Source organism: Cetorhinus maximus, chromosome 2 (assembly GCF_964194155.1).
Source record: "Cetorhinus maximus chromosome 2, sCetMax3.hap1.1, whole genome shotgun sequence".
NCBI lineage: Eukaryota > Metazoa > Chordata > Chondrichthyes > Lamniformes > Cetorhinidae > Cetorhinus > Cetorhinus maximus.
The window spans coordinates 112269179-112296911 of NC_135880.1; the positions used below are offsets into that span (position 1 = coordinate 112269179).

The following is a 27733-nucleotide window of genomic DNA, read 5'->3' on the forward strand; positions in this document are numbered from 1 at the left end:
GGCTGTGTGTGTGTGTGAGAGAGAGGCTGCGTGTGTGTGAGGGAGAGGGAGAGGCTGTGTGTGTGAGGGAGAGGGAGAGTGTGCGTGCGTGAGAGAGAGTGTGTGTGTGTGCGCGCGTGAAAGAGAGCGAGTGAGTGTGTGTGTGTGAGAGTGAGAGGAGTGTGTTTGTGTGTGTGAGGGTGAGAGTGTGTGTGTGTGAGAGAGAGAGAGAGACAGGGAGTGTGTGTGTGTGTGCGCATGTGAGAGAGAGTGTGTGTGTGTGAAAGAGTAAGTGTGTGTGTATGTGAGAGAGTGAGAGTCTGCGAGTGTGACTGAGAGAGAGGGGGGTAGAGAGAGTGAGGGGGAGAGAGAGAGTGAGGGAGAATAAGGGAGAGAGAGAACGAGAAAGCGAGAGAGTGACAGCAGTCCTGGACTGGGAGCACAGAGGTGTGCACGTGGCTGCACTTTAAATGTGGCACCCAGCGTGACGAAGCAGTGAGGTGATGGCGTGGCGGGTGAATGAGAGCATACCCACCATCAAAATGGTGTGTTTACCAGGAATGCATAATTAATGCAGCGGGTTTGGGACTAATCGGCATGATAAGACACCATTGCAGCTGGAGTGTAAAATGTCATTTTTCCCACCCGCTGCTGCATTTAGTGCTAATATGGGATGATTCGCCCTGTGTGTGTGAGAGAGTATGACTGAGAGGGTGTGTGTGACCGAGAGAGAGAGTCTGTGTGTGTGTGTGTGTGTGTGTGAATGAATGTGGAGAGTGAGAGTATGTGTGTGTGTGCGTGTGCGTGTGCATGCGTGTGCATGTGCATCTGTCTGTCTGTCTGTCTCACTCCCAGTCTCAGGCTTCTAACGCAACTTCAGCCCCACACACCAACACATTCTCTCACCCAGTCACACTGTGGGTGACGGTGAATGAGTAAGCACCCTGAAGTGAGAGTGAGCCGGACACAAACACACTCACCCTCTCATGCTCATCTTTATTAATAACTCATTTTAAAAAATTTTCAAATTATGCTTTCATTTTGCTCAGCAAGTTGACCCTTTTCTTCCTGCCTCAGTATTTTTTTGAAATTCATGTTTAATGTTGTGCCAAGCTTTATTTTTCTGAAACTTGCTCATTAGCCCCTTGAGTGAGAAAACAACTGAGATGCGGCCCCTCACGTGAGGAGGTTGGACAAGCCTGACATACAGTTTCACAGTAAGCAGAGTTCTTCTTCGTTACAGCATCTTCCATGTACTAATTCAAACTACCAAAGGACAAAATCATGTCAGATTTGGCTAGACTTTCTGTAGGATCTCCCACTATAAGATCAGAGACATATGTAAGCTTTTTCTGAGGTTTTTGCCAAGGTTATGGCAAATCATCAGGAGGACACCCCAGAAGTTCCTAGTGCTTGCATTTTGCCTTTGTCCTTTCTTTCCCATAAGCAAATATCCCACCCATTCCTATAAACACTTTGAATACAACAGTATTTTTGACCTGATTTTTTTCTCTGGGTAAACAGGCCCTTGCACTTTTTTAAAAAATGTGTTTGCTGATGGATTTATCAAAACCATTCAGCTTTCCTCAGCTGTTTGTGTAAATGTCTGAACCCATGTGTTACCTCAATGTTTTACAAGAAAAATTGCATTTTTCACTAGGATTGTAGCCAGTATGAATCAGGTGCTTTGTTCACCTGTGTGTTTTTGAGGGAGATGAGCTCTTAGTTTGAGTTAGAGGCACAGGTATTGTGTTCATCTAGAAAACACAATACTACTAACTAGTTCTTAACTATTCAAAAGAATTTTCTGGGTATACTAAGCTGTTTCCTGACATAAGGATTTATTTTCTTTAAGATTGGTTACAACCGCTTTTGTTCAAGATGAGGAGGATGATAAATGGGTTAATTTCCTAATTGTTATATGTTATTAACTGTCTTTATTTAAGCACTCCAGTCCGTACGCTTGTGGAATTGTTATGCTTTGGGAACAAAATGGTGAGTGGGGTTGGAGTGGTAACAAGTGTTACTTATTTTTTAAAAAATGAGAACTCTTGTATTTAGGATTTTCACTATTACTGTGACCCATGACAGACTTGACTTGTTCAGAAGTGCATCATCAATTTTTCCCTCTCCCCCTCCCCCACACCAAAACTTGTTTTAAATATTTGTTTCCACGTGATGGTGGAGTAACCAAGAGACAGCCTCAGCAATCCATATTAAAGTAGTCAACATCCACCAGGAATGTGAGATGTGACATTAATAATGAACGGTGGCTCGCTTTTTGCCTGGTGCAGACACGATGGGCCAAGTGGCCTCTTCCTGTGTCGTAAACTTTCTATGATTCCATGGTATTAATGGCAAACTCCAACCTCAAGTGGTATGGAGAGCGCAAACCTTCAGCCCCACTACATTTGTTTCTGCAAACCTGATTTGTTTTACACATCATATAATATCGTGTAATTGTAAAGAAAAGCTTTAATTTATACTGTGCCTTTCAAGTGCTTTACAACCAATTAACTGCTTTTGAAATATAGTCACTGGTGGAATGTAAGAAACATGGCAACCAATGGGTGCACACCAGGTCCACAAACAGTAGTATGATAATGATCAGATAATCTCTTTTTGTGATACTGATTGAGGAATAAATATTGGCTTGGATATTGGGGATAACTCCCTTGCTCTTGAACAGTGCTACATTAGAGTTTCAACTTTGATTATTATGGGATGGGCAAGAATTGCCTCAGTATGTCCTGTCCACAAAAAGCAGGACGAATTCAATCTTGTCAGTTACCACACAATCAGTCAACTCTTGGTCACCAGAAAAGTGATGGAAGATGTCATGGACAGTGCTCTCAAGTGGCACTTGCTCAGTAAGGACCTGCTCACTGACGCTCAGTTTGGGTTCCGCCTGGGCTACTCAAATCCAGGCCTCGTTACAGCCTTGGTCCAAACATGGATAAAAGAACTGAATTCTAGAAGTGAGGTGGGAGTGATATGCCCTTGATGTCAAGGCAGCTTTTGACCGAATGTGGCATCAAGCAGCCCTAGCAAAACTGAAGTCAACGAGAATCAAGGAGAAACTCGCCACTGGTTGGAGTCACTCACACAAGGAAAATGGCTGTGGTTTTTGAGAGCCACTGGTTGGAGTCACTAGCACAAGGAAAACGGTTGTGGTTGTTGGAAGCCAAACATCTCAGCCCCAGGAGTGCCATGAAGCTATTAATATATATAATATTATTCAAAAATATTTTTCTTTTGAAGTAGAGGTTTAGTCTGTGGGTGTGTCTTAATTGGATTAAAGCCAGCTAGTCTGGGTGCTTTGATGTGTACTAGTTTTGATATGTAAAAGAGATAGAGTGCATTTGCATTTTTTTTGAATAGAGCACTCAAGAAGTGGGGTGAATTCTGGCACCTAGCGAGCAGAGACCAAGCAATATGTTTATATTGCTAATAAAATTGGTACTGTGAAACGGGTTTTATGGTTAGAAGAGGCTGGTGATACAATGAGATTTTACATTCAATGGGCTGTGCTAGGTATAACAAGACAATCGTTTTGTGTGTGTAGAGCAGAGGCAATGTGAGATCAAAAGCAGCTGCAAGCCTCCAACTGTCTCCACAGGAACCAGAGTGAAAAGAATATCATTTTGAATTCGTAAGGTGAAAATCTTTGCCTGGTGTTTGGTTAAGTCTATGGGTTGCCTTAATGGAGATTAGTTTGGGAATTTGTTTTAAAGTTATGATAGTAGTACTTTGAAGCCATGTATCAGTGTTTAATGTGTTGTAACTTAATAAAATGTTTCATCTAGTTTAATATAAAACCTCTCAAGAACTGGTGGTATGATTCCTGAATTTAGAATTGCATCTCAAACTTGACACTTAAAATTATAGGTTATGACAGTTGTTTAAAGTTTCCCTCTGGGATTTTTATAAATAACTCCGCTTTGCCAACTGCTCGGACATAACAAAGAGTTCCTCAGAGTAGTGTCCTAGGTCTAACCATCTTTAGCTGCTTTATCAATGACCTTTCCTCCAACATAAAGTCAGAAATGGGGATGTTCACTTGTGATTGCAGTGTTCAATACCATTCACAATTCCTCAGCTACTGAAGCAGTTCACACCTGCATGCATCAAAATCAGGACAACGTTCAGGTTTGGAATGTTAAATGGCAAGTTACATTCATGCCACACAAGTGCCAGGTGATGACCATCTTCAACAAAAGAGAATCCAACCAACTCCCCTTGGTACTCAATCGTACTACTATAGCCAAATACCCCATCAACATCCTGGAGGTCACCATTGACCAGAAATGCAACTGGACCAACCATATAAATACTGTGACTACAAGAACAGGTCAGAGGTTGGGAATTCTGTGGCGAGTAACTCACCTCCTGACTCCTCAAAGCCTGTCCACCATCTACAAAGTACAAGTCAGGAATGTGATGGAATACTCTCCACTTGCCTGGATGAGTGCAGCTCCAACAACACTCGATAAGCTTGACACCATCCAGGACAAATCAACCCGCTTGATTGGCACCCTATCCACCACCTTCAACATCCACTCTCTCCATCACCGAAGCAGAGTGTGTATCATCTACAAGATTCACTGCAGCAACTTGCAAAGGCTCCTTCAACAGCACTTTTCAAACCTGTGACTTGTACCACAGAAGGACAAGGGCATTGTACCCATGGGAACACCACCACCTACAAACTCCCCTCCAAGTTACACTGGAACTTTATAGCCATTCATTGTTGCTGGGTCAAAATCCTGGAGCTCCCTTCCTAACAGCACTGTGGTTGTACCTGCACCATATGGACTACAGAGGTTTGAGAAGGCAGCTCATCAGGAACTCAAGGGTAGCAATGGGCAAAAATGCTGGCCTTGCCAGCGATGCTCACATCCCAAGAGTGAGTCCGGCTCAGTGGAGTACTTCTTCTACAGCTGACTTAACCTAAGAATTTGGCTCAGCGAAGGAAGAGGTCCTGTTCTCGTTTTTAACAAAATAAGGAGTGGTCTGAGAGAGGGAGAGAGAGACAGTGAGACCTGATACCTGAGATCTAGAGGCATTAATTAGATGACCAAGTAGATGAGTTTCATGGGGTTTTTTTTTCACTAAACTAAGTCAGTAGCATAAACTAGGACCGGGGAAATATAAGCACTGCATTAAATTTATATCTTAACTAGTTAAACTACTTAATATAACTACAAATAATCATTATCATTTCAAAACTTGAAAACCTAATTCATAAAATAAAATATTTAGCAGGGCAGGTGATGTGTTGCAGCTGTAGCATGTGGTAGCTAGAGGACAGCAGTGTAATCCACAGCAACCACATGCACAGTAAGTGTTTACAGCTCAAGGGAATTGAGCTCAAGAGTTCATGAGTTGGAGTCCAAGCTTCAGACACTGATTCATCAGGAAGTGAGGGAGGTACTTGGACACTTTGCTCTGGAAGGCAGCCACACCCCTTCCAGAAAGTACTTCAGATTTGGTCTGTGGTCAGGGACAGGAGGATGATACAACTGAGGCAGGTATGCAGATCCAGAAGATAGCATTGGATGAACCTCAGCCCTTGCCCTTGTCCAACAGGTGGAAGATTCTTCTGCCTGTCTGGACGAGAGGAGGGACTGCAGGGAAGATGAGCAAATTGATCACAATATCATAGTTGAGGGGGGCATTCAAGTTGGGGGAATAAAAAGGAATATAGTAGTGTTAGGGAGAGTTAGGGGTTCAATACTGTTCTCTGGAGCTGATAGCCCAAATCCTGAAGACTGTATTGATTGCCCCATTAATGGGTTAAGGACCTCTCCTTAGTGGTGGAGAGGGTCTTGGAGTAGGAGGGAAAGGATCCAGTTGTCATTGGCCATGTGGGTACTAATGACATTGCTAGAACTAAGAGCTGGATTTTTGCTCTGAGGAGGGTAGCTCAAGTCATGAATGGGTAGGGGGTAGAGTCGGACCTACCTTCTCTGGAAGCTGATTGGAGGTATCCACAGGGATGGCCAGGACCTACCTCGACTCTCTGGGATTTTGGCCCAGTTGATTTGGCAAATTTTAGACCCTCATCCCACCACTCCATCCATTCCTCATGCCAAATCCATGCCATCATACCCCTCATGCCAACTCTTACCCTCCACCCACCCCTATGGCCCCTTATAGCCCCCATGCCAAATTAATGCCAACACACTCAACCAAGCCCCCCCACCCCCCCGGGTCCCATGCCAACTTAATGCCAACCCATGCCACCCACCCACCTCCCTTTGCCCTTCCTGCATGCCAACTCACCCAGTATCCACCATGGGCAGGAGCCATGTTGAGATTAAATAAAATGAAGGTCTAAATAAATATTAAAGCCTTCACTATATTTAAAAACACATTCAAAGCTAACCTTAAGTGGTTAATCTCTTATAAAGACAAAGAGTAGTAGTAGACCAAATGGGGCCTTGAGCCTGCCCTGCCATTCAGTATGATCCTGGTTGATCTTCAGCTTTAGCCTCACTTTCCCACCAGCTCCCATAACACTTAATTCCCCGAGAGATCAAAAATCAGTCTCTCTCAGCCTTGGATATACAGAATGTTGCAGCATTCACAGCCCTCTGAGTGAAGAAATTGTCTCCTCATCTCAGGCCTAAATGATCAACCCGTCATCCTGAGACTGTGTCCCCATTTTTTTAGATTTCTCAGTCAGGCGAAACAACCTCTCAGTGTCTATCCTGTCAAGCTTCTTGAGGATCTTTTATGTTTCAATAAGATTACATGTCATTCTTTCATTCAGAGTATAGGCTCATTTTACTTATCACAGTACAGCCCTCTCATCCCAGGAACCAATCTAGTACAACTTTACTGTGCCTCCTCCAAACATAAACTGAAGGTAGAGCTCCAAACTCATGTGCTTAAATTGTTAAATGCATACTTTTACCATTTATTGAACACCTTGTTTGTATAGAGGTGAAAATATTTGTTGAACTGTGTTTTTGTTTCCTAGGTCACCTCTTTAAGAAATTGTAGTAAATTATATTCCTGTGTGTATAAATTGGAGAACTTAGAAATGACGGTTTCATTAATGTTGATCATAACTAAACAATGCCAAGTACAGTAAAAAACACACTTTAATCACTGGGATATTTAAAAGTGACTACATTTGGTCAGTTTAACAGGGAGACCAGAATTGTGCATAATCCTCCAAGTGTAGTGTCACCAATGCCCTATACAATTGTAGTAAGACTTCCTTGTTCGTGTACTTCAGTCACCTTGCAATAAAGGCCAACATGCCGCTTTCCTTCATAATTGCTTGCTGTACCAGCATGCTACCTTTTGGTGTTCCTTGTACAAATACACCAAAGTTTCTCTGAACATTAACATTTAAAAGTTTCACGTCTTTGAAAAAATATTCTGTTTTTCTATTCTTACTACTAAAGTGAATAACCCTGCACTTTCCCACGTTATGCTCCATCTGCCACCTTGTTGTCCACTCACTTATGTAGATCTCTTTGCAACATCTTTTCTCCTCTCAAATTACATTCCTACCTAGCTTTGTATTGTCAGCAAACATATTACACTCAGTGTCTGGTATATTCTTCAGTCTGCCATTACCATCAAAGCAGGAAGCCAAACTTAGTTCAATGAGGGTAGAAGAGCAAGCTAGGAGCAGCACCTGGTGTACCGAAAAAGGCTATATCCTCTTGATAAATCTACAACGCATACTGTATGCACGCTATAGACAGAGCTAAGTGATTTCACAACCAATGGATCAGATCAAAGGGAAAATTTACCTTAATTCTTTATTTTATATTGACCAGAAATAAAACTGCACCAGCCAAATAAATACTGTGGCTACAAGAATGTGGGAATTCTGCAGCGTGTAACTCACCTCCTGACTGCCCAAATTCTGTCCACCATCTACAAGGCAACAAGCCAGGAGTGTGATAGAATGCTCTCCACTTGCTTGGATGAGTGCAGCTCCAACACTCAAGAAGCTCGACACCTACAGGAAAAACAGCTCACTTGATTGGCACCCCACCCACCACCTTCAACATCCACTCCTCCACCACTGAGGCATCGTGACAGCAGTGTGTACCATCTACAAGGTGCACTGCGACAACTCACCAAGGTTTCTTCAAAAGCACCTTCCAAACCCGTGACCTCTACCACCTAGAAGGACAAGGGGAGCAGACACATGGGAACACCACCACCTGCAAGTTCCCCTCCAAGCCACCCACCATCCTGACTTGGAAATATATCGCCATTCCTTAACTGTTGCTAGATCAAAATCCTGGAATTCCCTCCCTAACAGCACTGTGGGTGTACCTACACCACATGGACTACAGCAGTTGAAGGCGGCAGCTCACCACTACCTTCTCAAGGGCAGTTAGGGATGGACAGAGCAGTGGGAGGCATTCAAGGAGGAAATAGCGAGAGTATAGGGCAAATATGTTCCTGTAAAGACAAAGGGGGGGGACCAAGTCCGGAGAACCCTGGATGTCAAGGGACCTAAGGTTAGGATTAAGAAAAAAAGAGAAGCTTATGGCAGATACCGAGGGCTCAATACAGCAGAGTCCTTGGAGGAGTATAAAAAGTGCAGGGAGCATCTTAAAACTGAAATTAGGAAAGCTAAGGGACTGCATAAGAAAGCATTAGTGGTTAGAATAAAGGAAAACACAAAGAGTTTTAAAAAAATATATAAAGAGCAAGAGAATAACTAGGGAAAGAGTAGGGTCAATTAGGGACCATAGAGGTAATATGCGTGGGGACCCAGAAGTCATGGGTACAGTCCTCAATGAATACATTGCATCGGTCCTCACAATGGAAAAGGACGACGCAGATATAGACATCAGGGTGGAGCACTGTGAAATATTAGAGGAAATTAATGTAGAGAGAGAGGAGGTACCAGCGTGTTTAGCGGCCTTAAAAGTGGATAAATCCACAGGCCCGGATAAGATATATCCCAGGCTGTCGAGGGAGGCAAGGGAAGAGGTATCAGGGACTCTGGCAGTAATTTTCAAATCCTCTCTGGCCACAGGTGTGGTGCCAGAGGACTGCTAATGTTGTCCCATTATTAAAAAAGGGAGGAAGGGATAGATCAGGAAATTACAGGCCAGTCAGTCTAATCTTGGTTGTGGGGAAGTTACTAGAAAGAATTCTGAGGGACAGAATATATCTGCACTTGGAGAGACAAAGGTTAATCAGGTACAGTCAGCATGGATTTGTTAAGGAAAGTTCATGTTTGACAAATTTGATCGAATTTTTTGAGGCTATAACCAAGAGTGTTGATGAAGGTAATGCATTTGATGTGGTCTACATGGACTTTAGTGAGGCTTTTGATAAGATTCCTCATGGTAGACTGGTCAAGAACGTAAGAGCTCATGGGATCCAAGGCAAAGTGGCACGTTGGATCCAAAATTGGCTGAGAGGCAGGAATCAAGGGGTGATGGTAGAGGGATGTTCCATGACTGGAAGTCTGTTTCCAATGGGGTTCTGCAAGGCTTTGTGCTGGGGCCCTCGCTGTTTGTGGTATACATAAATGATTTCGGGGGTATGATCAAGAGGTTTGCGGATGACACGAAAATTGGTAGGGTGGTAAGTGGTAAGGAGGATAGCCGTAAACTGCAGGAGGATATTAGTGGGCTAGTCAGGTGGGAGAGCAGTGGCAAATGGAATTCAGTCGGGAAAAGTGTGAGGTAATGCACTTGGGGAGGGCTAACAAGGCAAGGGATTACACTTTGTATGGTAGGACCCTGGAAAGTATTGAAGATCAGAGGGACCTTGGTGTGCATATCCACAGTTCCGAGAGGGTAGCAGGGCAGGTAGATGAGGTGGTTAAGGCATATGGGATCCTTGCCTTTATCAGCTGAGGCACAGAATACAAGAGCAGGGAGGTTTTGCTGGAACTGTATAAAATGCTGGTTAGGCCACAAATGGAGTACTGCGTGCAGTTCTGGTCACCATATTATGGGAAGGATATGATTGCACTGGAGAGGGTGCAGAGGAGATTCACCAGGATGCTGCCTAGGCTGGAGGGTCTGAGCTATGAGGAAAGATTGCATAGGCTGGGGTTATTTTCCTTGGAGCAGTGAAGGTTGAAAGGGGACCTGGGAGAGGTGTATAAGATTATGAGGGGCATAGATAGGGTGGATAGGAAGGCACTTTTTGCCATTAGTTGAGGGGTCAGTAACTAGGGGGCATAGATTTAAGGTAAGAGGTAGAAGGAGAGGGAGTTGAAGAGAAACTTTTTCACCCAGAGGGTGGTGGGAGTCTGGATAACTGCCTGAAAGCATGGTTGAGTCTGAAACTCTCGTAACATTCAAGAAGTATTAGATATTCACTTGTGTTACCAAAGCCTCTAGGGCTATGGACCAAGCGCCAGAAAATGGGATTAGTGTAGTCAGATCTTTGTTGACCGGTGTGGACACAATGGGCCGAATGGCCTCCTTGTGTGCTGTAAACGACTATGAGAGTCTATGAATCTATGGGCAATAAAAATGCTAGCCAGCGATGCTCATGTCCTGTGGCAGAATAAAAAGTTTAAGGGGATAATCACATTTTCATTAAAAAAAAACGTGATGGAAAAGAAAAACGGTCTAAGTGGTTCCAGGGTATCAAAAAATGGAAGGTTTCTTTTAGGGAGAAATAAAATTAAACACTGACAAAATCCATTTGACCAACAACACAACTATTTGAATTTGGGGTCATTTTGAAATGATAAAATGTCAGATGCTTTATAATGGGTTAAAATGAAGAACAAACAAAATGTTTAACTGGGACCACACGGGAATGTTTGATTTCTATTTAAAATCAATGAGAGCATTGTATTGGACAGTTAAATTTCTCCAGGGTTCATGAGATAGGACAGTAATTATTTGGGTGTGTAAAATTGAATGAGGAAGTGACTGAGCAAAGGAGATGGAGACAGAAAAATGCAACAGCAATTGGGAATTTGAATTACTCACCCTGGGTGTAAGAACATATCAATCTGGTGTTCATGGTCATTTTAACAATCAAGAAAATATAGGTGAGACTAATAAATTAATAGCTTTCTCTTGGAGCTGTTTGTATCATTGCCTATGAACTTTTAAAAGGATTTACATTTGATAGTCTGGCCTACTACCCGAGACATCGGGACCTGCAGGGGGAAGATGAGCAAATGAGACACCCCACCCATCTGAAAGTCCAAGAATGATGGATATCAGATGGCATGCATGGCATGATATTGGGATAAAAGCAAAATACGGCGGATGCTGGAAATCTGAAATAAAAACAGAAAATGCTGGAAAAACTCAGCAGGTCTGACAGCATCTGTGGAGAGAGAAACAGAGTTAATGTTTCGAGTCCGTATGACCCTTCTTCAGAGCTAACGAGAAGTAGAAATGATATGGGGATACTGGTGTAAGTATGCAGATGTGATTTGTTATGTATAACGTAACTAACCTGCAGAAACGCATGGTGAAGCTGCACTGATAAACGGCATGATTAGCTACTTGACAACAGAATAACAAAGTGATTAATGTGGCCAGTAGAATAAGACATCATTTTAAATCACCAAGGCATTTGCACTTATTCCACAGAGAAACTGACTTTAAATCAATCGGGATAGAATTAAACACACTAGTGCCTATCAGAGTGAGTAAAATTAAAGTGAAGAGGGATATAGAATCTGGAATTATAAAATACCCCAAAAGGTGGATGGCAGCTAAACAGAGTGCTGGAGAATTTTTAAAGTCCATGCATGAACATTTGTTTGAATCTTCTGTACTTACGTTGTGCCAATAATTTAGAATTTTGTGAGATGTTCTGCAGGTTCAGGAGCGTGAATCTTAGTCGATAATGATATTTTACTGGAAAAGGTTTTTACATTTATTCTTGGCGGCAGCTCAAGGGCTTGTGTTGATGTTTCTGATAATTCTGGTAGCTTTAGTATGCCGCCTATGGTTTGTAATCAAGCAATTAGGGAAGTGAGCTTATGGCTTAGAAATATCTAAGGTTAGTCAAAAATCAGTTGAGCAGTCAGTTAGGATACTCCCTTCTCAAGGTGGGGAAATCTGAAAAATATTACTGTCTAATAATCTTGAAGAAATTGATTATTATAGAAATAGCTCTTTCTCTCTTAAAAAGAAAGCTTCCATAGCAGTTTGCTGGCTGACAAACATAGATAATGACTTAGAAGAAAGGGATGCAGCTATCAGCAAGACAAAAATAGAATCCATATGGGTAGAGATAAAAGGTAATAAGGGATCAATCGCAATAATTAGTGCAGTCTACAAACTACCTAATTGTGGAAGGGAGATGGACAGAAGGGGATAAAGGAATGGAATTTCCCTACTTTTAACTCTTTTATCCAATCTGGCTCATTCCCCATCAATAAATCCGATAGCAATTCTTCCCTTGTTGGGCTTTTTACATATTGGGTTAGAAAGGAGTCCTGTACACAATGTAGAACTCCATTCCTTTATTCCTTCCAGTCCAATTAATATCAGGGTAGTTGAAATCCTCATGATTATTAATTTTTTTACTCAATTCCTTTCTCCATTATCTTAACCTTAATAGTACAGCTACTCCACCTCCCCCTTTTCCCTCTCTACTTTTTAAATATGTTATATTCTGTTTAGTTCCCAGTCCTACTTTTCTGTAGCCATGTCTCAGGCTTCTCCATGCTCCTTGAAATTGCACACAGACTTTCCAGCTCTGCCAATGCACCAAGCATTTCATTGAGCGTAGCACACAAGCCTTCTTGTGTACCCTGCCCCGTCAAAGTATTCATCTGTGTGTTCTATAGCAGAGCTCATGCGCAAGCTTGTCCTCCAGGGAGCTTACAGTGTCATTATCTGAGGTGTTTGCTGCAAATGAGATGAATGTTTTTCATCAACACTCTCCTGTCACCACAGAATGAGATGGGGAAAGAGGGGAAGGGCACTAGGCATTCGGCCTTATTCATGCAATGGGTTCAGGGAGCAATTCTCCTGCCTGAACAAAGAGCAAAAATGTGCAAGGTGTCAGCACTTCATTAAGGACGTCCTCACTAATATCTGCCACCTACTTCAGCCAGAACTGCAACCTCAGAGCAGGACACCCACAAAGCAACATGCATTCAGTTAATGGCTCCCAATACCATGTGCTCACTCTGCTTGTTGTTCCCTGGCAAGAGAGGATGAAATATACTCCGTTATCTTTGATTAGAACGCATCAATGAATGGCAAACTGCAAGATGTTGCAAATATTTCTAGCTGCAGCCTGGAAGGAGCATAATGCATAAAAAGGCATGATCACAGTCACCTCCACAGCAAGTGACCATGCCAGTCAGGTTACCATTCTTGGGTATCTGAAAAGGTAGGGTTGTACTGAGGGGAAGCAAGAGGTGCATGCTTACACCATCTGCAGATTTAAAATTAGAAGATATTGTGGGATGATGGGAATGAGGATACTATTATTTACTCACGCCAGCCATGGCCATGGCCTATTAGCACCTGCTGCCTCTGGTTACACACCACATTGACCTTTAAGGGACACAAAATGTGTTAGTTGAGTGTGGTGCAACATATTTGGTTGATGTGCCTATCATGGTTGAACAGATGTCAGTGCATGAAAACTGAGATGTGGGTGTGAGGCTTGTAGCAGTGCTAAATGTGAGAGAGAGGTGAAGCTATGAATGTTAAGTATGAGTCGTGATTGACAGTGTTCATTAATGTGAGTAATGGGGTGTGGGGCACTGAGCAGTATTTGAGGCTAATGGTGTAGTTAGTAGAAATTGGTATTTCAAGATGCATTCACTGAACTTAACCACTCATGGGAGCTCATTGAACTTTTTGTGGTGCTGCATCCAGGTCCTTGTGGCTTGATCCCTGGTATTGAGTGCCACAACTATCTGACCCCAATGCCTTCTGAGAGTTTCATCTGGAGGGTCACCTGTCGATAGAGCACATACCTCCACCTCTGCAGCTTTTCAGCCAAAGCCTTCAGTGCAGCGTCAAAAAATGTTGTAGATGACTGTGAGGATGGATGTTTTTTTAAAAATTATTTTGGGGGAATATGATGTTATTTTGTGAAGAAGGTTGTGTGCCTGTATGTATAAGTGATTTGATTAAGCTGGGGAAAAGTTACTAGAGACAGGTTGTCTGGGTGATAAGATATGAAAGGATAGAATTTGTAGTGAGATATTATGGTGGCTTTGAGGTACACGTAAATAGGTTGGATCTAATATTTGTATTTTTTGATATTCAAATGAACTCAACTTAAAATCTAAGGGAAGTCAGAAGTGACGAGAAACATTTTTGCATCTTACAGGAGCTCCATGGGTAAACAGGAGGGCATTACATTTTATTAACCCGTAAGCAGAGACGAAATAGAAACATGAAAGATTTGAGTTTCAATGAGGTGTGAGAACAATGGAACCAGAGATGAAAGGGGGAGGGGAAGGTATTTTAGAATTATTGTAAAGAGCTTAAGGGCTGTTGGCTGTGAGGAAGATCTGGAAACAGCTCTAGGCTGGGATAAGATGCAGTTTAAATCAGCCATCCAGTCAAGCCAGGAAAGTCTTGGGCTGCAAATGCAGTCCTGTTGTGAAGTCTTTGATTTCCGTGGCAGTGTGGAAGAGAATTTAATAAGTTATGTGGTATGCCTTAATTAAAGCTACAGCAGTTTTCATTGGGTAATATTACTGGATTTTTATAGTTAAACATCTAAGGGGGTGTTGCCTGGATGATGTTTATTTGTGGGTCTGACCAAGTAGGGAGCTTTTTTAGGGGAATGTTTGATAAGACTAATTTTTAACTGTGTAACTGTAACCTTGTGTGCCTAAGTTTTCTTTTCTTCTCATTAATAAAACTTCTCCTTTGAATTTTTAAAGTCCCAAAAGTGTCTATGGACTTATTGCTGCTAAGATCAGCACGTTTTCTTCTCGTTCTCAGCATACAAAGAAAAAGGGTATGGCCCGTAAGCCAAGTTTCCCCCTGGGATTTGGTTTGCTCAGCAATTAGCATCTGCTGTGGTCATAGCACCTACTCTGTCCCACGTTATGCCATTGTCTTTCCCAGGGCAGAATCAGTTGTAAAATTATTTCAAGCAACTAGTCCAGCTGCAATGCACCACCTCTAAGAGGTACAGGCCAACTTAAATTGTGCAGGCTAGCTTTAACCTCTCATGCTTTTGGGGCCTCTGCTGAACCTTGCAGCTATTAGGCCAATTTTCAGGGACCATCTAGTTTAGCTCCCCAAAAGTCAAAAATACATTTTTTCCTATCTCTAAAAAAATTGTGCAGCTAATTTATATTTTGCTTACATATTTTGGCCTTTGAATTAATAATATTTTCCCATTTTCACCTTTGTGGTGACCTTCCCAATCATCTCTGAAACCAGACAGTGGACTCCATCACAAACATTTTTGGGCCTCGTGCTCCAGCTCCAAACACTGTGGCAAAGAAAACACAGGTGCAAGGGAGAAACAGAGGTGAAGAAATGGGAGAGACAGACAAATAACCAGATGCATAAATCAGTAAATCAGAGACATCAGCCACAATAAAAATAAGTTATTTTACACAGAGAAAGGCCATGAAAGAAAAAGCTAGCCAGCCACACAATGATCCAACAGGAGAAAGATTAGCAGACAGACATCAAAGGGGTGCTGACCATGAAACATGTCCTTAGAAATACAAAAATCACAAAGTGACGTGGGCTGGTTAAGAAGAAAATGCAGAAAGCGTCAAGAAACAGGTCAGGGTGACCGAATTGGAGGCAACATAAGTGAGGAAGGGAAGAGAAGGGTTACAATGTGAACAATGCCATAGGAGATCAGCTAGTAATTTATATTCTTTTACATCTACAAACATCCTGCAACAACATGAACTTTGAATTCACCATCCCATCTGTTTGTTCTGAAGAAGGAAATTCTAGTACTGTGTCTCATAAGAATTATTTGGAACTCCTCTCTGGAGAAGCACTAGATTTTAAAAGGCCTAGTTGTTGCAGTTCAGAATACCTGATGCAAACTAAATATGGAAGAGGCCAGCACCATTATGTACTTCAAAACACTGGCAATGTGTTACCACTAGAAGTCACTATTATTTTATTATGTGGGTGAAAATAACAAATGAGCTAACAGTACACGTTCTGAACTGCAAAATAAAAGGTTGATGAGAAGTGATATTTTTCTGAAGGATTCTGATTCATGGAAGGTTCAGTAATTTGAGAATAGGAAAACCCACATCTTTGCCAAAATATAGCATAGTTTCTCAATAAATTGTGCTCGAATTAATGAAACTTCAAAACAGACATCTTTAATCTCAATTTCAATGCTAATTGGGTCACGTAAATGCCTTTAAAAAAGTAATCTTTCAATTCACCATCTCATCTGCATGTTCCAAGGAAATTAAATCTTTACGGTTCGCTCTTCTAATTAATTGGCATTTATACTTCATGAAATTAATAATTTGTGGGTCCAGCACCAAGTATTTGATTTATATACCCAATTTCCAAATTTAAAAAAATCATTCTCTACATTTTGTGTTGTATACTGGCATTATGCAATTCATTGTTAGAGGCATCTAATACACACACAACTCCAGAGTAGTAATATGCACAATTAAATAACTCACATCTTTACACAGAATTATCGTTACTTCCATAGCAATATTTTTGTCCTTTCCACATAAGCTGCATTGCAGAGATCTGTAGGTGAAAAACTGCATTGCACAGGGAAGCTGTGTGGAAGGAACAGAACATTACAGACAGGTGGGAAAGGACAAGGAGGAAGAAAAGATTAACTGCAGTTTGAAAAATAGAATCATTACTGCTCAAGAATTAATCATGGCAGGTTATCCTGCATCACATTCACCATCAGGAAAAGAATCAACATAAAACCCTCAATCAGGGGTGAATGTTGCCTAGAATTGGACAATTGGCAATGAGATAAATTTTATTCTCTGTTATGCAGCTACCAGACATACAGTAGGATTCCCCCAACTCCCTCCCTCCTCAGTGAAACCAGAATGAACTGAGTTCCTTTTTCCAGGTATTACAACCGCAAAATTTTAGAATTCTGCAGCATTTACAAGCATATGAATTAGGAGCAGGGAGTAGGCCACTCGGCCCCTCCAGCCTCCTCTGCCATTCAGTAAGATCATGAATGATCTGAACATAACCTCAGTGCCACATTCCTGCCTATCCCCGATAACCTTTCGCCCCCTTGTTAATGAAGAATCTATCTAGCTCTGCCTTAAAAATATTTAAAGACTCTGTTTCCATTACCTTATGAGGTTGAGGGTTCCAAAGACACTGAACCCTCAGAAAAAAATTCTCCTCATCTCGGTCTTAAACGAGCGACCCCTTATTTTTAAACAATGATCCCTCGTTCTTTGCTGTATTTTGGCTTACCATTATGTATATACTAGGATTTTCATGCAGCAATATCAGACATTTCTGGCTCGGACATTGGTGTTAAGCAAAGAAAAATGTGGAGGTGGAAGGCAAAAGCAACTGGTTTTCTGAGGCTGATATGCAGCAGCTTTACATCAGAATCTACAAGTGCACATTAATTTGGAGAGAATTAAAGGGAATCTTAAAGTAGTTGGAGATGCTTTTTCTTAAAGGTTGTGTCAGCAGGGACTAAACCCACAGATGTAAGCTTGTTACTCTTTCCCTAGCTCTGAAGTGTGGGAAAAATAACTCATTCATGCTGTTTGTTTTCCATTTTCTCCTCTCCTTATCGTGCTTGTTCACGCTATGACTTAGTTCCACAGGGGCCAGTAGTTCTCAGGATTTTCATTTATCAGCCTACACTTTGAATGACAGCAGCCTCATCAAACAGAGGTTCAAGAAGAATAAAAAAATTGACCCTGATTTCATTCACACAACACACTTTCCTTTGAGGGTCAGATAGCAATTAGGAGCAAGAATCCTCAGCTAAATTTTTCTGCCCCCTGGCTTGGGGATACTGAAAATCCATCATCAATACTCCAGCTAAGATCAGCTGAGCACAGACCAGTGATTGAAAATAGTACTGTACCTTCCTGATTCATATAATTCAATACATCACCATGTTGTCATGTACTCATCAATCCATCATGAGAGTTTGTTAGATCAGAAGTATTGTATACCAAAAATAGGGAGTAACCTAGGGGCTAATAAGAGTATGGAACTTAAGGTAAGAAATATCAGAGAAAAAGTACTGGAGAAATTTAAGGAACTAAAAACTGAGGTGCCTGCAGAGATAGATGTGTTGGTTATGATTTTGCAAAATTCCCTAGATTCTAGAATGAAAAGCGAATTGGAAGTGAGTGAAAATAGCACTGCTATTCAAGGAAGAACTACAGGCCAGTTAGCCTGACACCAGTTGTCAGGAAAATACTGGAATCTATTAAGGAAGTCTTGACAACGCACTTAGAAAATCATAGTATGATCAGACAACGTCAACATGGTTCTACGAATAGGAAATCACGTTTGATAAATTTCTTTTTTTTGAGGATGTAACTTATAGGGCAGATGAAGGCAACCAGTGGATGGCAATATACTTGGATTTCCAAAGGGCATTTGTTAAGGTGCCATTCAAAAGGTTAACACACAAGTTAAGGGCTCATAGAATTGCATGGATGAAAGATTGGCTAACTAACAGGAAACACAGAATCGGGATAATGGTCATTTTCAGGTTAGCAAACTGTAAATGGTGGGGTACCACTGGGAGGAGTACTGGAATCTCAGCTTTTTACAATTTATAGTAATGACTTAAACAAAGACACAAAGTAACCTATCTAAGTTTGCTGATGATACAAGCTGCAAGGGCAACACAGATATTGGAAAGTTAAATGAGTAGGAAACAAGGTGGCAGATGGAGTATAATGTGAGAAGTGTGAGGTTATACCCTGGAAGTAAGAATAGAAAAGAATATTTTTTTTTTAAAAAAGGTGTGGAACTTGTAAATGTTGATATTCAGAGGAGCTTGGGTGTATTTCTACAAGGAACACAAAAGTTAGCATGCAGGTACAGCATGCATTTAGAAAGGTAAATGGCATGCTGGCCTTTATTGCAAGGGAATTGGAGTACAAGAATAAATAAGTCTTGCTACATTTGTACAGGGTTTTGGTGAGACCACACCTGGAATAGTGTGCGCAATTTTGGTCTCCAAATTTAAGGAAGGATATACTTACATTGAAGGTGGTATAGCAAAGGTTCACCAGACTGGGTTGAGAGGTCTGTCTTATGATGAGGGATTGAGTAAATTGGTCCTATATTCTCTGGAGTTCAGAAGAATGGAAGGTGACCTCACTCAGACACACAGGATAGACAGAGGTCATTTCCCCTTTTGGGATTCTAGAACATAGGACACAGTCTCAGGATAGGGGCCAATCATTTGGGACTGAGATGAGGAGAAATTTCTTCAAAGGGTTGTGAACCTTTGTAATTCTATACCCCAGAGGGTTGTGGATGCTCAATTGTTGAAAATACTTAAGGCTCGGAGACAGATTTTTGGTCCCTCAAGGGACCAATGGATATGGGGAGCAAGCAGAAAAGTGCAGTTGAGTCAAAGGTCAGCCGTGACTCGACAGGTTGCATGGTCTACTTCTGCTCTTATTTCTTATGTTCTTACTTTGGGCCCTGAACTCCAAGCACAACCCATAACCCAGCAGATGCTTTATCAGCAGTAAGAGCAATTCACAAATCTAATTAATAATGCTCCCAAAGTGAAACTAATTCAAGAAATCATCAAGTGGGCGAATTCAACTTTCAACTGATACAAAACTGCCATTAACTTTACTGCTGAAGGAGAAATGCCACAACCCTGGTGTAGGTTCTAGGTAGTAATCCTACATAAAAGTAGAGATATCATGATCCTTCAAATAACAAAAATAAAAAGTGGCAAGGAAAGGGAAGTATTTATAAATGTCACAGGTACAACAGAAAACACAACACTACAATGACCAGTTTGTTGGGTTTACCTTTTTTAATAAATTACTTTGAAGTTTTTTTTAATGTACATTTTATACAGTTCCAGATGAGGCACATTTGAAGAAAGTGGTAATATAACTAACAGGATACAAACAATGCCAGTGCCAAGATGCCTGAAAATCTCTGCTTTTCTGAACTTCTAGTTCAGAAAATATATTTTATAACATTTTTTTAAAACTGAAAATGGTTTTCTTTTTAGGAATTCTCTTCACAATACACAACACGTTGCACTTGAGCACAATCTGTGTGCATACAGGTCATTATCAAACTCCACAAAGTAATCAGATGGGCCACATTTTAAATAAATTTGAAAGAGAGTTAGAAATTCTTAATTAGAAATTTAATTCAAACTCTATTTTTCAGATGTGCTAAAGGTAATGAAGAAATCAGTTATTTTCTCTGAAATCAGACGTTTAGGATGAGAAAATCAATTGAGACAGGTGCTTCATGTTTTTGTTGCATAAAGGACCACTATTAAAGTTGCACCAATAATGATCTAACTGGTGAATCTACCAGTAGCGAACTACACCTTGTAGCACTGATCAGAAGGGCAGTTGTATTAATACTCAATTTTAGAAAATCACACTTCTCTCAGCACAATCCTGAGATTGTTAAGCAAAATTCTGGGAAAGGGTCTGAAATTTTGCTTTTGCCACTTTTTTCTCAACATTATTTATCCCAATAGAAACTTGATATTGTTCCCAACCTGATGTAGGAGTTACAGAATTTAACAGGAAAACTATTACTAAGTAAATGATCACCTTACTTTAAGGCATAACGTACCGTCAAATGACCTTGTTCAGTGCATTTTTTAACTTAGTATTTGATGACAAAATAACTTCAGTATCAAGGGGGAAAAAAGGATTGGCAAGGGCACATCCAGTTTTTGTAGCAGTTTCATATGAAAATTAAATGCAGATGGTTTTAAAAAATTGATTTATAAAAACATTTTTTGGGAGGTCTAGGAAAATTAGATTTTCACCAACTATGTCAGACCATTTAAAAAACCACTCAATTGCAGGCAAATAATTTTCCAAAGTTTGCAAAAAACATCTGAATGAAGAGCACAAGTTAAACATTTCCATAATCATATCTAATATTAATTTCTAAACATGTTTCATGGGATTGTGCTTCTTCCAAACAGAAAGAACCTCTGGTAAAACAGGGGGTACATAATATCAAGAAAGAGATTTTCTTAAGTGCCAAAGAACTGCACAAAAACAGCATCCCACTGGTTCAAAAGTGAACTCAATCCAGTTAGCTTATGCTCTAATGCACACAGTAGCAGAGAAGAGATCAGAATTAATGATAGCAGGCCTACAAAGCTGCTTGCATATAGGCTAAAGCTGAGGTAGCAGATTACTTGTTTGAGGCTATGCACGGTTAGCAGCTGAGGCCAAGTGCAAGGAAAGAACAGGGGCCTGGTTAATCTGCCGAACTGGACAACTTCCTGCAGTTTTAGTGAAACCTTTTTGACTTTACAACAAAAAGTAGCTTTTCACTGAAGTACAAAAAGGTTTCTCTAAATCCCCCACAATATTTGCTTGAAACATTAAATATAAAATTCATCAAAAATAGTATTAGATAATCCATACATATTGTTCTTTAGAAAACTGCAGTTACTTTCACAGGTCAGATTTTATCCTTACCTGAAAGTTATCAGAAAAATAATCTTCTCTAACAGATACTTCAAACACAGCCTTCCCACAAAATGAAAAAAAGATATGACGTATGCAGGAGACACTTGAAATTCTCTCTTAATGAGCAAAAACAAGTGATTATTTTACTCTTAGCAGTTCAATTGTCTGGGGTGTTGACATAAGAATCTACAGCTTAGTTATTACAACTTTAAGTACTGAATAACTTCTGTTTTATTCATTTAAAGACAGTTGCCAAAGTAAAGAATTTAATATTTCCATGACGTACTTTGTTCAAATTTGTAAGAAGGCCGAAGGAAGTTCAGGTTGTAATTTCACAGATTGCCTTCCTTAATACTTTGCAAAGTGAAGTACTTTGTTCTTCTTGATTTGCATAGCCATCTTCAAAAATCTATGTACACATTTCTATGCAAATCATTTAGGTCTCTTCTCTTTACCTCCCCTCCCCCCGCTCCACCCTCAACATTCTCTGGAGTTTCAGGGATTCAACAGAAACAAATGTGCACACTGAAAAATATACAGACTTAGTTGATTCAATGATTTTTCATTTTTTTGGGGTAATAGTATAAACTACCGAGGCCAAAGGGAACACAAACTGAAATCCAACTGGTAAAGAATTCATTATTACAGGGGTAGTAAATAGATCGGATCAATTTTCACAAAATGATGTTCCTTCCCCTTTCAATTGGTGTACAAGTTACAACCCTGAGATGTGGCTCTGAATGTGTCCCTTCTCTAAAATTATCTGAGTGCTGAACACCAGCATCAAGTAGAACTTCTTTCATCAGGATGACACTTTGGATAGTACTTGAACTGGCAGTGCTGAATATTGGATTCAAGTAGCTTGCATTAAAAATGAAGCAACCAAAACCACATGGCTACATCCACTTCCATGGATCTCAAACTAGCCCTTCTTCAAAATGGTTTCCAAATTTCATAGGCCATTTGGTCTTTCAATGTCCAGTAGATCCAGTGGAGTCAACATATTGTTCTTTGTTTACATCTGCAATTTTTCTTCAAAGCTAATATCCTCACACACTGCTGTCCTGCAGCAGTGGCTCATTGTCCTCGTCACTGCTAATGGGTGGAGTGATGGGATTGTTGCCGAGATTGCTGCTGTGCTTCCTTACATTACTGGCTTTACCAGGGGTGCCATGCTCAGGGATAAATAAGGCAACCATAAAAGCTACCAGGACTGTAATGGCTCCAAATAAGAAAGGTGGTCCAGGGATAATGGAATCCTGAATGAACAAGAAATGAATGAAGGAATCAACGATTGCCAACAGCTTGCATTTATACAGCACCTTTATAACACAGAAAAACATGTTCAACCATGTTTAACATTGAACATTGGGAGGAGAGGGTTAAAATTTAGTCAAAGTTTTTTAAGGTGGTCTTAAAGAAGAAGAGGGAGGTGGAGAGGCAGAGGGTTTCAAGAGAAGATTCTAGCAATGGAATCCAGATAGCTGAAAACATGGCTATCAGTGGTGGGCCAGGGGGAGTAGGGAGTGCAAAGGCAGTCAGGAGAAATGAATGTTTGAGGGCGAGTATTATAGAGCTAACAGAGGTTACAAAGATGGGGTGGGGTGAGGCCATAGAGAGATTTAGATTTAAAATTCTCATTCTTGTATTTAAGAATTGGGGGAACAGGGGTCAATGGAGATCAGAAAAGGCAGGATGTCAGATAAGCAGGACATAATGCAGGATAAGGTACAGTTTTGGATGAGCCACAGCCAACAGAAGATGGATGACGGAATGCCAATCTGTAGCCTTGGAACAGTCAAGTCTGGAACAACAAAAGCTCCAGGGATGAGGGTTTTAGTTGGATTGAGATACGTGTCATGTGATGGAGGTGGAACTAGCCAGTCTTTGTGATACAGAGGATATGGGGTTAGAAAATTAGTTCGAGTTCAATAGGATGCTAAAATTGTGAACAATTTGGTTTAGCCAGAGACAGTGGCTGGGGTGAGCGTTGGGATTCATAGATAGCGGCTGAAGCTGAATACAATGGCTTGAGTCTTTCCTACAATCAAATGGAGAGAATTGTGCCTCAGCCAAGACTGGACATTGGCTAAATAAGCTAGCAATAGAAAAGTCATTGTGGGGTTGTGAGAGAGATTGTAGAAAAGATAATCAGGATGGCATCAGCATGTAAGTAAGTGTTATCAGCACAGGGCAATATTACAATGAGTAAGAGCCAAGGATGGATCCTTGGCACACCCCAAAGATAATGGTGGAAAGGCAGCAAGAGAAATGTTAAAGGAAGATAGGCACTTATGGAGCTAGCCAGTCATACTTTGCAGAAGTAAAAACAGAAAATGCTGGAAAACCTCAGGTCTGACTGCATCTGTGAAGAGAGAAACAGAATCTGTATGACCCTTCTTCAGAACTAAAGAGAAGTGGAAACGTGATGAAGTTTATGCTGTTTAAGGGTGTGGAGCAGGTGAAGTTGGATGGGGGCAAAGGAGAGATTGACAAAGATGTCATGAACAAAAGGACAAAGGGAGTGTTAATGGTAGTGTTAAGGGCTAAGAAAGGTGCTGATAGTGGCATAAAGGTAAGAAAGCAGAACAAGGGTAAGTACATTAAAAGAAGTACTTGGTGGGTTCCACGAACTTATTGTGTCAAGAACAAAATGTCAATTTTTATAATAGCAATTAGGTATATTTTTGAAGTATAAGATTTGAACAGTAGGAGCAGTTTCAGAAAAATCTGTAAAATTCAAATAAATGGTGATAAGTTAGCAAACTGTCTCACCTTTATGACAGAAGCTAAAGAGGGCACAATGCCGAAGCATCAAAAGGTTTATCCAGCATGCCAGAAAAGGATCAAAAAGAAATGCAGAAAATCCATTTTCATAAGGCAAGGATTAAGGCACTTAACAGTCAAAGCAAATGCAAAGGTAACAACTTCATACTGTTAAGCATTATCAAAAAGTAAAAATCTGCATTCATTTCAAAGGGAATTACTTGTATGAAATCGTGCAGAGGATGCCAAAATGCTGCAACAAAGCAGTAAATTGTAGATTAGGAACTCAAATGTAAATATTGTTGCTTCTTTTGCATAAAGTTTTATCAATTAATTACTGTGCAGTCTGATCGTATAGCATTTCCACTTATTGGCTGGAGGATGGACACAAATCACTCCATCGTGATTTTGACCATCCCAGCTGGAAGGCATTAATGACCAGATCTAGCAACTTGGACACAGCGCCACTAGCCAAAGCATGGGAACAGGATACTTTCCTACCCTGTAACTAGGAAAATGATGCATTGCAAGAGGTGGGAATGTTTTTTTCAAAAAGGATTGACATTATAATCTGTTTTAGCCTTAAAGAGGCAAAGGCTGATTAAAAAGTGACGTGTTACAATTAGCTTAAGACCCTTTATTGACCCATATGAATATTCACTGATGTCATTAGCAGGCAAGCAGGAACTGATGATGTTGTTTTTGAAACTCAAATTGAAATCCAAGGCTGTTTTTAATAGAATTGGAAGGTAATTCACATCCAAATAAATAAACTCAAAATATCAAAACTCAGGCTTGCTGAAGCTAGAAAAAATTTCAACAGAGGTGAATTTTTTTTTAGATCTGTTGAAACTAAATGTCAAATGTTCTACTGTATTAGCATACAATCCCCTGCTGTCCCATTTTTACATTGAAATATCGAAATGAGAGATAAATTAGTTTGCTACAATTAGTAAAGCAAAAAGAAACTGAAGTAGAGGCCAACATATTTGATACCAAAAGTTACCTCCATTTTGGGATTTTGTACATTGACCTTCTTGTCAGAGATTGCATCCAGCTCCACATGAAACATGTAGAAAATAAAACCATATAGAGCAGGTCCAAGGCCATTGCACAACCCTCTGATTCCTGTGATCATTCCTTGCACAACACCTAAAATAACCAAAATATTAATTAAAATAATTATTTCAAAAGATACAGAAGCTGCACTGGCAACACACTGATGGTGTCACAACAATTATTTCTTTATATTAAAACAGGGAAAGAAAGTCTTATGTCTTAAAAATTTCCACCCTCTGAAATCCTTGCATTTATCTTTGTAATTCTCTACCCCAAAGGACTATGGATGCTCGGTCATTGAATATAGTCAAGGGGGAAATAGATTTTTGAACTATAAAAGGAGTCAAGGGTCATGGGGAACTGGCAGAAAAGTGGAGTTGAGGCCAAGATCACATGGTGCAGCAGGCTTGAGGGGCCCTATGGCCGACTCCTGCTTATGTTCTTAGGTTCTTATGTTATTTACCCATAGGCCTTTTGATGGCTATGGCAACAATTAAATGCAAGTTTCATTTTGGTAGTTACACTGGCTACCTCAGTTTGTTCAGTACCATCAAAAACCCATAAGGCATATTTCAGATAGTTCCAGCAATGCATTGCATTAGTGAGCTATTTCCCTCAGAGTTGTTGTCTTAAGCCATGTAGGAAGGTGCTCCTCAGAAAAGTAAGAGGAGGAAGATGAAAAACAGTACTTCTTTTTAAAAAGGGAAAATAATAGATAAGAAGGGAGTTACTACAACTAAATCTGCATGCAAATGGCATGAGCGATTAGAGGATTATCTTCTACACACAAATCTGTGGTGCAGGGGATCGGGCAGGGCAGGGGGCGGGGGGGGTATTTTTTTAAGCAAAAGGATGGGATTACCGAAACTGCCTGCACCCTCCAGGTGTTTAGAATTCCAAAACTGGTTTTCAGCACTGAATACCAATGAGGGTGACAACACCATGTGGGCCAGGAGTCGACAGCACATCCATACACTGTGGGGCAAATAACTTTATGGGGGAAGAGAAAGAAGCACAACAAAAGAAAATAAAAACATATTGGTCATCAGAGATTAATAGTCAGGGGGCTGGACAGGTGTTTCTGCAACCAGCGTGAGGTCCGCATGGTGTGTTGCCATCCTGGTTGCCGTGGTAAGGGGCGCCGGAGAGCACAGAATATTTTAGGGAGTTGGGGCGGGGGGGAAAGGGGAGCGCACCGTGGGGAAGATAAACAGACAAAAGTCATGGGCCGTGTGTGAACCAATGTCATAGGAAGGAAAGCATCGAGATCCTGCAACTCAAAATTTCAAGAGCGAGGGAGGAAGTTAAAAAGCAGGATTGTGAAAACACAGTAAGAACTGGATTATTCCCAGTGTTTATAGGTCCTGTAACAGTAAAGATGGTAGCATGATCGTACATTGCCGGACTAATAATCCAGAGACTGAGACGAATGGTCTTCAGTGCAAATCTCACCCCCAGCAGCTGGGGGAATTTGAATTCAATTAATTAATAAATCTGGAATAAAATGACCAACGGCATTAGTAAAAATCATGAAATGACCAGATTATCATAAGAAGCCATTTGGTTCCTTCAAGGAAGGAAATTTACTGTCCTTCACCGGCCTGTCCGAGCAAGCTTGGAAACAGCAAACCCAGCCCAGTCGACCCCAAAAAGTCGTCCTCACTAACATCTTGGGGCTTGTACCAGGATTTGAACAGCTGTCCCACAGACTAATGAAGCAACAGTCGTCCAGTCACACTCACCAAATTATATCTTACCGCGAATCCCAGACTTGATCTGCGGCAGAGTGGTATAGAGTCCTCAACATTGACGCTGAACACCAACAAGTCCCATGGCATCAAGTCAAACACTGGCAAGGAAATCTGTTGATTACCACCTAGCACTGATAGTGCTCCTCCATGTTGAATACCACTTGGACAAAGCACTGAGGGTAGCAAGGTCACAGAATATACTCTGGGTTTGGGAATTTAGTGGCCATCACCAAGGGAGGCTTGGCAGTACTACTGACTGAGCTGGTCAATTTCTGAAGGGCATGGCTACTTGATCACGTCCTCAGGTGAATGTGTACATGACAGGTCAGTAAGCGTGATCATCACACAGTTCTGTGGAAACAAAGTCCCAGCTTGACCCTGGGACACTCTCCATAGTGTTGTGGGGCACTACCACCGTGTTAAACAGGATAGACTCAAAATAGATCTAGCAGCTCAAAACTGGGCATCCATGAGGCACTGTAGGCCATCAGCAGCAGAATTGCACACAACCAGAATCTGTAACCTCATGGCCCAGCATATCCCTTACTTTACCATTACCATCAAGCCAGGTGACCAACTGTGGTCCAAGGAGCAGTGTAGGAAAGTATGCCAG

The 27733-nt window shown here is 41.0% G+C and overlaps 1 protein-coding gene across 2 annotated transcripts in view; it reads right to left on the reverse strand.

The window, feature by feature from the left end:
- Positions 1-19880: 19880 nt before the first annotated feature.
- The window catches only part of LOC144696773 (hippocampus abundant transcript 1 protein-like), a 125076-nt gene continuing 117223 nt past the window's right edge, over positions 19881-27733 (reverse strand). For both annotated transcript variants that reach the window (XM_078568503.1, XM_078568494.1), the window contains exons 11-12: positions 25317-25462; positions 19881-22803 (exon numbers count right to left, since the gene is read on the reverse strand). In XM_078568503.1, the coding sequence (XP_078424629.1) occupies positions 22594-22803; positions 25317-25462 (356 nt within the window). In that variant the 3' untranslated portion in view covers positions 19881-22593. The remainder of the gene's footprint in view (positions 22804-25316; positions 25463-27733) is intronic.